General features: G+C 41.4%; 1 protein-coding gene across 2 annotated transcripts; it reads left to right on the plus strand.

The window, feature by feature from the left end:
• Positions 1–791: 791 nt before the first annotated feature.
• On the plus strand, positions 792–5828 carry LOC116333914 (DENN domain-containing protein 4C-like). Of its 2 annotated transcripts, none has more exons than XM_039609453.1 (5): positions 792–1052; positions 4043–4160; positions 4704–4860; positions 4988–5052; positions 5172–5828. In XM_039609453.1, exons 1-5 carry the CDS (start codon positions 972–974, stop codon positions 5306–5308), a joined length of 558 nt encoding a protein of 185 aa, XP_039465387.1. In that variant the 5' UTR covers positions 792–971; the 3' UTR covers positions 5309–5828. The 2 variants fall into 2 exon arrangements, with proteins under 2 accessions (XP_039465387.1, XP_039465386.1); XM_039609452.1 differs by lacking the exon at positions 792–1052 and adding an exon at positions 1068–2006.
• Positions 5829–11474: the final 5646 nt, after the last annotated feature.

An 11474-nucleotide genomic window follows, 5' to 3' on the forward strand; every position in this document is an offset into this window, starting at 1 on the left:
TTAGAAATGTTTACTCATATATGCTTAGAAGTATATAATCATTTGTAGATTGAAAGAATGTCTTATCCTAGGAGGTCTGTAACAACTCTGTGTAGCATGAAGAGGGGAGTGCGTTCATTCCTCCTCAGAGTGTTCTGGCATAGATCACACGTCTCCTAGGAGAGGCCGTATCTTCTCTTGCTGATATATGGTATAGCAAACACACGTATATCTGTTTGAGTCTAAGAGCCTTTTGTTTAGATGGACCGCTAGACTCCTGGCACCAGCTTTGGGGAGTCTTCACGGGATCATATCTCACTCCACACACACACACACACAAGGTATACGTCATATGTTAATGAAACTATGCATATTCATGTAACCACAATAAAAGAGCAGTGTTACGGGAGGGCGGACGAGAGCAACTGAGGTCAAGCGAAGGAACGGCGCCTGTCCAGTTCTCTCCCGTGCACGTTAATTTGTAAAACCTGTCTGAGTGTCACTTATTCCAATCTGAGTTGCATTACAGGAAAACTCCTGACAGCTGTAAAGGCTGGTTTTGTTGTGGCAGCAGAGATCGCAAAATCAGCCCGGCCCTTCAGTGAGGGTGAGTTTGTGAAAAGGTGTATGATGAAAGTTTGCGACGTTGTGTGCCCAGAGAAAAAGCAAGCATTTTCAAATGTTAGCCTGAGCAGAAACACAGTAGCTGATCGCACACGTGAACTTGCCAACAATCTATATAACCAGCTGATGGAGAAGGGAAACAGTTTCGTTGCATTCTCCCTCGCTGTGGATGAGAGCAGCGACGCCTCTGATACTGCCCAGCTTTCAGTCTTCATCCGTGGTGTGGACTCAACTCTCTGTGTTACGGAAGAACTTTTAGGATTAAAATCAATGCATGGCACAACCACAGGGAAGGAAATATTTGGAGAGGTTTCCAAATGTCTAACTGAAATGTTGCCATGGGAAAAAACTTGTGGGGTTAACGACAGATGGTGCACCAGCGATGTGTGGTCAAAGGAGCGGACTGGTGGGCAGGGTACGGGAGAAGATGCGAGCGGAGAACTGTGCAGGTGAGCTGACTGTTTACCACTGCATCATACATCAAGAATCACTTTGTGGCAAAGCCCTAAGGATGGAACATGTTATGACCGCAGTAACACGAGTAGTTAACTTTATAAGAGCCAAAGGTCTGAATCACCGCCAATTCAAATCTTTTCTTGAGGAGTGTAGTTCGGAATACGGAGACGTGGTTAAGCCGAGGAAAAGTACTGAACAGATGTTTCGAGTTACGTGAGGAAATATTTCAGTTTCTGGAAAGCAAAGGGCAAGACACAGCTGAGCTCAGGGAGCAGGAGTTTCTGTGTGAGCTGGCCTTTATGTGTGATATCACGAGCCATCTCAATGCGCTGAACCTGCAGCTTCAGGGACGGGGGCGTATCATCACAGATATGTACGCTGCAGTGAGGGCTTTTAAAACGAAATTGTGCCTGTGGCAGAATCAGATGCTACAAGGAAACCTGGGCCATTTTCCCTGCTGCCAAACGATGAACATGCAAATCTCTACTGCTGTGTTCCCATGTGCACAGTTTGCTGAAAAACTCTGTGTACTCAGTACTGAGTTTACCCGGCGGTTTGCCGACTTTGATGCCCAGAAATGTCGATTTGAACTGCTCAGTAATCCTTTTGCAGTTGACGTGGCAAAAGCACCAACAAACCTCCAAATGGAGCTGATTGAACTCCAGTGTAGTGACACGCTGAAGTCAAAGTATGATGCTGTGGGCGCTTCACAATTTCCACATTTCATCCCTGACACAATGCCTGGGCTCCGCACCCACGCTGCTCAGATGCTCTCCATGTTCGGCAGCACTTACCTATGTGAGCAACTATTCTCCTCGATGAAGATGGCTAAAACATCTCACAGGAGACATCTGATCGATGAACACCTTCACTCTATCCTGAGGATTTCCTCAGCTCAGAACCTGAGCCCAGACATTGAGGAACTAGCATCCAAGAAGAGATGCCAGGTATCTGGCTTGGACACATCAGAGTAGATCAGTGTGTAGCAAACTGAGCTATAATTAACATTTTCTTTGTGCAATTTGTCTTGCTACTCCCAGACATGGGCTTGAATGGTTTCACGTTTAATGATATTTTTATTAGTTAAGTGGTTTATTATTGTTATTTTATTTTTACATTTATTATTAGCCTTGGGAAAAAGTTTACTGCTAAAATTTAATTCAGAAGGCTGCAAATACAATTTTTATTTAAGAAATGAATTCCAGTGATATGTTATTCAATTGGAATTTCAATTTTGCATGTGTGCAATATTAAGTTATATATATTTTTATATAAGTTATATATCGTTCAGTATTAAGCTTTGCTTATTCCATATTCAGTTTTTCAGCAAAACTTATTTGAGTCTATAAGAAAAGGTTCCTTGTTATATCTTGAAGATTTTTTTCAATAAATATTAATGTTAGCCCGCGACTTTGTTCCAATTTCTAATTTTGGCCCACTGTGTATTTGAGTTTGACACCCCTGATATAGAGAGACGAAAGAGAGAGGCTCCAGTTACAGCAGTGCAAATAAACGAACAATAAATATAGTAGAGTAAGAAAATAAATATACACTTTAGGACTCGGGGTAAAGGGATCAATAACAATTTAAAATTTATAATTTACAGTTTGATGATTTAAAGTCTCACACACAACCCGTCGAAAGGGGAGGGAGACCTGCTGCTTCCAAATAGAGCACATTTCATTCATAATGTTGTAAATCCAAGCCCATTATGTATTCATGATTTGAATCCTGGGTTGTGTGAAATCCCAGAAATGCACCCTAGACAAAGTTAATCTGTGAACTAAGGTGTAGGTCTATTAGGTTATGTTGTGGTGATCCTCTGGTTGAGGGATGGGTGTTCATACTGGAGTGCAAAATTAAAACCAATGGAAGATGGACAAGATGAGTCTTGCCAACAAAATGACTCATCAGTCTCTCACAGTGTGGCTTCTGCATCAGTCTAGAAGCCACTAACATTCTAGGAATGTTACTCTCAGTGTGGGAGAGAGAGTCCTAGACTGATGAGAGTCCTAGACTGATGTCCTGGACTCACCAACACCAGTTGGTAGAAGCTTTACAATGAAGCCACTATGCCTTGAAAAGCTTCCTCCCCCTTTCCAATTTGATCATGCATCAGTGAGTTGGGAAGGAGCAGTGGATTCAGACACAGGTCGCAATATCGCCACTCTTTCAGAGTATCTCCTAGAGAAGGGTCTGACTATTGTGGGAACTTTGCACTTTTGCACTTTTCGCTTTTAAAGTTTGAAATAGAAGAAATAACAAAAGGAACATTAATAAAGGTAAGCGACTTTAGTTCGTTCCTACTTTTGACGAACTTGTGCCGTTTTTGCTTTTCCAAGTTTCCTTTAACGGTTAGCCTATTCGATGCAGTGGGAAAAGTATTTTTCTTATTTTTTCTTATTTATTTATTTATTTATTTTTCTTATTTTTATCCGTATTTTTCTAACCTTATGAATAAAATAAAGTTCACTATCAGTAACATCAAAGCACCCACCCAGCTGTATAGAAACTCCATCATGCTAGCTAGTACGCAGTACAAGTTATTGTAACTGACTGTAAAAAGTCAGCACAACGAAAATAAACTACATTTAAACTTGGTTTATATCTGACCCAGATAGACTGCAGGTCTTAACTTCTTAATCAGTTAACCCTTCGTGCCTAGGGTTGCCGACCCCTGGTCTTCTTCCTGTTAAAAGGGAGTTTTTCCTTCCCACTGTCGCCAAAGTGCTTGCTCATAGGGGGTCATATGATTGTTGGGTTTTTCTCTGTATCTACTGTACAATATAAAGTGCCTTGAGGCGACTGCCATTGTGATTTGGTGCTATATAAATAAAATTGAATTGAATTGAATTAAAATGTGCACACCACGTATTCAGTCATCTAGACCCAACACAGCAAACTCATTCCTTTACAGAGGATGTCTTGTTAATTACCGAGCACCATGTAAGCTGTGCTATAATGTCATGGTTTATTCTTGCAGCTGCCTCTGACGTCACTGCCACAGGACAGTAAACAGGTGTACGTACAGCTCCTGTGGGACAACATCAACCTGCGCCAAGAACCCGGAGAACCACTTTACCTGCTCTGGAGGACCTTTTGTGAGTGTGAAGACAGACATTAATCATTGTCCATCAGTACAGTGTCAAGTGTAGAACCTGTATTTGCAGATTGAATTGTGAACTTTCAGATTATTAGGATGCGGTATACTGCATAATCACCACTGTGGGGCGCCAGAATTGGGCCTTTAAACATCAAACAAACACATTTTAGTGCACATTGCGAATGAAGTATTGATTTAAAAAGTACCCCCCACCCCAAAATAAAGTCAGAGATGTTTTTTTTTAATGTAAAGTAAATAACGAAAGGACTTAAGACCATACATGTATCTACTAAAAAACACTGAACCTCAGTGACATTGACCTTGAGGTCAAAGGTCAAATTTTCTGAAACTCTTGTCAATCTAATAACTTGGGAACGAGACAATGTGGGATTTTGAAACTGATACCGTCGGTGCATGTATTAGGAGATTGAGGGGTATTTAGTTAAAGTGTCACTGCTGAGCAGAACAGATCAGAGTGGAGGCTCTTTGCTAAAAGAATATTTCAGCAGACTCTCTGATGCTTTGGTGTTTGTGCTCCCAGTGGAGAAGAGGGGAACTCTGGGGCCCACAGACCACCAGGAGATCCGCACTCTCCTCAACACCATTGTTCGCAACATCCAGACCAACGACGTCTACAGGCCGATCAACCTGCTGATCCGAGAGATCAAACGGCGTCCAGAAGGGGTCAAACGACAGAGGTCAGTTCTGCTCCTCCTTCTCTACTCACTGTTTCATATTTAGTCTTTCTTTAAGCTCTTAGTTATGATTTTTGCTGCAGTGCATTAGAAAAGTGTCTGATGCCTGGTGTGTGTGAATGTCTCCCAGGAGCGTCTATAGAGAAATACTGTTTCTGTCACTGGTGGCTTTGGGACGGGAGAACATCGATGTAGGTGAGTGAGATTAACTAGTGATATCAGCTGTGACCTATAGTGTACTGTAAGAGTTTGAAGGTGATGAAAAGCGATGACGTGAAACGTTCCTAACTCATATCTGTGTCGTCATCATGCAGAGGCCTTCGACAGAGAGTACCACAACGCATACAACCAGCTGAGTGCGGAGCAGCTCAAGTCTCTGCACTGCATCGATCGCCCGCCTACTCCCAGCGTCCAGTGGTGCCTTAAATGTTTTGGAGCACCTTTCATCTGAACTGATCCTCTCAGCAGCAGAGATACAAACTCTTACTGTTCCTGCTTCAACTTTGGGGAACAGGGAGACTTTCGGACATCTCCAGCTGGACGAACATGGTACTGCTTCCTCCGTTTGCCTTGGAAGATGACGTTGGCTGCTTCATGTTTCTTTGATTTGCTTTAAAGAGGTTTTCCAAGCAGCTGCCTAAAAGTGGAACTGTTGTTGTAAACTTCCTGGAAAGCTGTAATGAATCTCTTCAGACTAGTTGAGTTGCTGTATAAAGCTGTATAAAGCGATTGATCACTGTACAGAATATCTGTGTGTGTGCATGTCAGCAGCCTTGCTCGTAGCCTTTTGCCTCCTTAAATCTGTCGTAGCTATACTCGTATCAGCTCGGTGTGAGACAGTGTACAGACTCTGACTAGGGGTGCAACGGATCACGGTTTATCCGAAATCCGAACCGATCCCACTCCACGGTTCGGTACGCACGTGATCCGAAGATTCGAAAAAGAAAAAAAAGTATGTGTATGGTGTGCGTCGTCAGTCTGTCAAGCGGTAGCGCTAGCGGTCCAAGTAGCGGAGCAGAGGAGTTTGCGGCATTTAAGCAGCCCTTTGCTGCCCAGTCCGACCGGGCTAAAGCTAAAAGCTAATGGGGTGTTTAGCTGCAGACGGGAGGCCGTCGTCTGTTGTGCAAAACAAGGTTTAAACTGTGATGAACGTGCTTGAGCCACGCTATGATATCCCGTTGCGCGTCCACTTCAGTGACAAGATCGTTCCAAGCATGTATGAGCAGGAGAAGTTTAAAGTTATGGCTGAACTGTCCCAGGCATCTTCTGTTGCTCCAACTACAAATGGGTGGAGCTCCAGGGCAACGGAAAGCCACGTGACCGTGACCGCCCGTTATATCACAGCGGAGAGGTAGATACAAAGCCCTGCACTGCCCTATAGATTACATTAGATTAGATGAAACTTTATTTATTTCCCGGGTGGGTTCCTCCGGGAAATTCAGTTTCCAGTAGCACAGCACCCACAGAAGTTGCAGAATGTGAGCAGAAATATACAATGTTTACACATTTATAAATACAGTGTATACAAAAGGGATAAATAGAATAAATAGGAATAAGGATACAAGGAACGGCACATTTCAAGTATTGTGAGTCTATTGCACCGTTGGATATTAACAAAACTATTGCACAGTGAAAAGGCACTACAGCTTACTTGTTCCCCCTCCTCTGTCCCCGTTTCCTCCAGCGAGGAGTTAAACAGTTTGATGGCATGTGGGACAAAGGACTTTTAAGTCTGCTGGTCCTTGACTTTGGGAGAAGCAACCTGTCACTGAACAGACTCCTCTGGTTGTTTATGGCCATGTGCAGATGATGCAGAGGCTGCCCAGCATGGTCCATAATGTCCATATTGCACCTTAATTTGTTTTTATATAAGTGCGAATCAGTCTTCAGTTGAATGTTTTTTAATAGGCAAAAAATACTTAAATAAGTAAACGGCGAGTAGAATTTTTGTCTTTTTTTTTTCTATTTTTGCTGATCCGAAAATTGATCCGATCCGTGACTTTAAAACCGTGATCCGATCCGAACCGTGAGATTTTTGATCCGTTGCACCCCTAACTCTGACTCTAACTTTGTGCACTTTCTGAAGAAGAGTAAGTAAATCAAGTTCACCTGACTTTTTGTACAGTTTAAGGCAGGGGTCGGCAACCTGCGGCTCCGGAGCCGCATGCGGCTCTTTAGTCCTTATAGTGCGGCTCCGCGTGGTTTGAGAAAATAAATTAGAAGTATTTAGCTGAAGTGTATTTTATTTATGTTAGTTCTTTTTTTTTTTAACTTGTACTTCTGAATTGGAAGATTATTGTGATAGGCCCTAAACAAATATAAAAATAAAATTCTATTCTATTATTTTTTTCATCCCTCAAAATAAGCGTCACACTCGCGGAAGCCGGTGTACCCGCAGAAACGAAGCATTTATCGAGACTTTCAACCCCAGATAGGCCAATTACGGATCTTCGGATCCACATTATGTCAGCAGCTGTTCTCCACCGTGAACTATGTTAAAAACAAACACCGCTCACGCCTCACAGATGACAGCTTACAGTCCTGCGTAAAGATGAAAGTGACTTCGTACAGCCCCAATTTGCGGACTCTGTGCCCAGAGGTTCGGGAGCAGAAGTCTCATTGTAAACATATCACGGCAGACCCAACGATGTTTGCATGAACATGCTTTTCAGCATCTCTTTATTGACCACTTTTCACACACGGTTGCTGTACGCATACAGCCGGCTGTAGCTTTTCAGCTCACAGCCCGACACATACCAACACAACAGCATAGATAGCGCAGACGTTAAGGCGGCGATGCGTGATTGCGGGTGCCGCTCAGGTGCGTCCGCCTCCCATGCAGCGGCGCTGCAAACCACGCCCCGCCGTACGCATTAACCAGGTAAAATACATATTTAGGCAGAATTTTGCAAATATCTATTTTTCATTTTTCAGCAGCATAGAGCTTTTTTTTCCAATTATTTTTTAAAAGTCAGGTCAAGGCTCCAAAAGCCCAAAGGCGATATAAGGGTGGGGCTGACAACAGTTTTTGTTTGCTACATGGATCATTTTAGTTCAGCTGGGTGTCTTTGCTTTTTTATATTTCTTTAAGAGTTCAAAATGTGTTAATTACATAAATAAAATGTAATTTTCTCTGTAGCACTTCATGGATTTTATAAGCAACACACTTTAGTTGTTCACACAAAGGTAAAAAACAATATATACAGTGTTATCTTCATTTTAGATGTCAAAAAGTATTTGCGGCTCCCAGTGTTTTCTTTTGTGTGGAAACTGGGTCCAAATGGCTCTTTGGGTGTTAAAGGTTGCAGACCCCTGGTTTAAGGAAATCTCAGTCGAGGTTGCATTTTTGTCAACAACCCTGGTTGTTGTGATCAGAGTCTTAATGAATGTTCACATGTACAGACTCACACTGGAGCTCTGTGTAGCTTTGTGTTGGAGCAACACATTTAAATGGGAGAGGACTGAGGCTTTGGACAATCACTAATTATCAATCACTAAAATATGAAAAAATGAATCAAAATACTGATCTCATAATCTTACTATATTATATATGCTTGATCGGGTTGCAATTTGTCTTTTGCACCAGACAGCCTGCGAGTCTGCATTTTCCTTCATAATTTAGAACAGCTACTTGTGCAGTGATGCCTATGTTAATTATAGAAGTTATTAGCTTCATGGAATGAACACTGGTATGAATGCGCTTGCCATTCAATTTGATGACATGTTCACGAAAACCAGCAGAAGTCTAACCTGGTCAATGATAGCTATGAGAATAATGTCCACAAGGCTTAGTAGATTCAAATGCGTGTTAGCATGGAAACTTCAGCTGGTGTGGTGGTGTATTAGCTTGAAATGTGCAGCCTTTTAAGAAATACGTGCTTTTGGCTGTTTGTCACCTTGCTGCTGTGGTGAGCAGTGATGTGAGTTAGTGATAGTAAGACAGTAAAGTGTAACCAAAAGCATAAGCTTGATTTAAAACAAGAATATGACTGGATATGTCCGTCTAGCACACAGAAGCAAAAAAGACACAAAAAAGACGCTTTTACCAGTGGAGCTCCGTACAAAATACAGGCTTCACTGTCTGGTCAACTTGTACTGACAGCACACCCACAATACTTATTAGAAACAAATGTAGACCTTCCTGTTTTTGCATTAACACAACCACTTTCCAGTTATGGAACTGGTGATCATTGTAAACTTCCGCAAAGCAGTCACAAAAGTTAACTCAGGATGGCGTGACCAACAAAAAACATAAAATAAGCCGCAGCTTTGTCAGTCATCTGCTGACATCCTGTAGATGGGCACAAGGTGACCTTTGTGACTGATGCCTTAATGCACCAACTATCGTAATATCTGACACTTAAAGATAACAATTCTCTTTTCAGTGAGCTAAAGTCAATCAGAAGGATGGCAGTTGAGCAAGTAACAAAGTTTTATTTGTTTTTTTTGTTTAAATAGGTCCTTTCAGATTAAAACAGATTTTTCAAATAGTACTACTTGTATCTGTGTCCAAATTCTAAAAATCCTGTCCTTTTATTGAAGTATGTCAAAATCATTCAGAATTGTTATATTGCAGGTTATTACATATTTCTGTTGAATGAGTTCATTTTTTCCAGTGACGTCATGGTGGAAGACGTTGCCCATATGTCAAATTGTGCATTTGTTTGTGCTTTTGGTTTTGTTTTGCATTCAGAACACGTTCATCATGCCATCACGTTCATACATTTTCTAACACTGCTGGTACTCCATGTAACAGATCTAAGTTTTTTTATAATTTAGTTCATTACATGTGTTCAAGATTGAATAGTAAAAGTCAATTTTTCTTTTAAGCACACTCTGGTTGTGACTACAGCCTTCTTATTTAATGTCTCCAGTTAAATGTTATGTATCTCAGCGGCAAGGTGGCTCAGATATGAGTTTTTCTACTATATCTGACCACTAAACGTGCTATTATGTTATTTCTATGCCCCTTTTCAGTGCTTTCTAGCATTAACATGCTTTCACACTCCAATGGATGGCTTGGAGAGCAACTGCCAAGGATATTTGTCATGCAGACTGGAGCAGACAGGGATTGAAACGCCAGCCTTGTAAATATTAGCTGACCTGCTCTACCAAATGAGCTACAGCCACCCCATTGTGACTGACAGGAAGGTTTTATATTCAAAGCTTTGTGGGACTTTTCTACCTCTTGTGCTTACTGAGTTTTCTCCAAGTACTTTAGCCTCTTCTATCTCTACTTCCTGGAGCTCAGCAGCTATAGAAGGTCATCTACCAACCGGAAGGTTGGTGGTTCAATCCCTGGCTGCTCTAAAAATCCTTGGGCAAGATACTAACCCCAGATTGACCTCTAATGCAACCATTAGATTATGAATGTGTGTGAATCTTTAAACAGAAAGCACTTACGCATAGAAAAAAGTGCTTGTATTAGTGGGTGAATGAAGTTGAGCAAAGTTCTTTGAGTGTTCACAGAGAATAGAAAAGTAGAGACTAAGGACCAGTCTCTCTCACAGCCCTAATACAGGCACAGTTAACTACACATTCTAAACTGGATGCAGGTGTCAATAAATAAATAAAGTTTCAACTTCTTAACATCAGCCAGATCTTCAGGTATGCATTTAAGGTTTGGTTATGTTTTGGATGTGTTTACTGTATATCTGAGTGTCAAACACATGAAAATTCCATACATAAAAACACATAAAAAGAGGTACGGTCAACCTTACACCTATTTCTTTCACAGTGAATGCCTGGTGGATGTCATGAGGTTAGTAATAATTGACAACAGTGGTCAGTAATACTAGAAAAATACCTGAAGTAACAAAACATCTCAAGTGCAAGTTGTTGTGTAAACAAGGTATTTAATCTTCTAAGAATGAGCACATAAAAATGGATTTCATGCGTGAGTTTAGAGCTGTTGGAAAACCTCCTGGATGTAATTAGACTAAACCAAAGAAATTCATATAACTATAATCTAATATATATTGTTGGAATAATTGAATGTACTGTGAGGGGAGTGCATGTCAATTCATAACATTCCAGATGCCCTGTACTCAAAGCAGGTCTCACAGGAGTATTGATATCTGTGACTGTTGGTCCTGTGTGCAAATGGCAAAATAAAAACTTGAAACTTGAAACTTGTTACCACATGTAAGACCAGCTGTTTTGAAAGTAAGAGGTCAGTCTGAATCATAAAGGTGTGTCACACCACTGATTCCCACAGATTAAAACATCAGAGGAACACAGACAGCAGAGATGTGCTGGCTTCAGTCTTTTTTAAAGCTGCATTTTTAACAGTAACATACTGTATTTGCTCAGCTAACATGTCTTATTCTGATCATAACTCAGAGCTGTGACTCTCATTCTCTACTCTAGCACAGAGTGAACCACGACGGTTCAGACAGGATCTGTTTTATGGTTTACATAAAAGTGCAGAGGGCTCTTGATGAGTGCTGAAACTGTGTCAGGACAGAAGGCCTGTGATATTTGACATTCCACTAAAAACAGTGAAACAGGCGGGAAAACAGCAAAGTGCTGCGATGAGTTGTTGGGTAAAGATGGACCTGTGTGTTGACTTGAGTGTGAGTGTGGCGCTGTACTTGTACAGATGAGAAAATGTGTTG

Source organism: Oreochromis aureus, linkage group 3, assembly GCF_013358895.1.
Source record: "Oreochromis aureus strain Israel breed Guangdong linkage group 3, ZZ_aureus, whole genome shotgun sequence".
Classification (NCBI taxonomy): domain Eukaryota; kingdom Metazoa; phylum Chordata; class Actinopteri; order Cichliformes; family Cichlidae; genus Oreochromis; species Oreochromis aureus.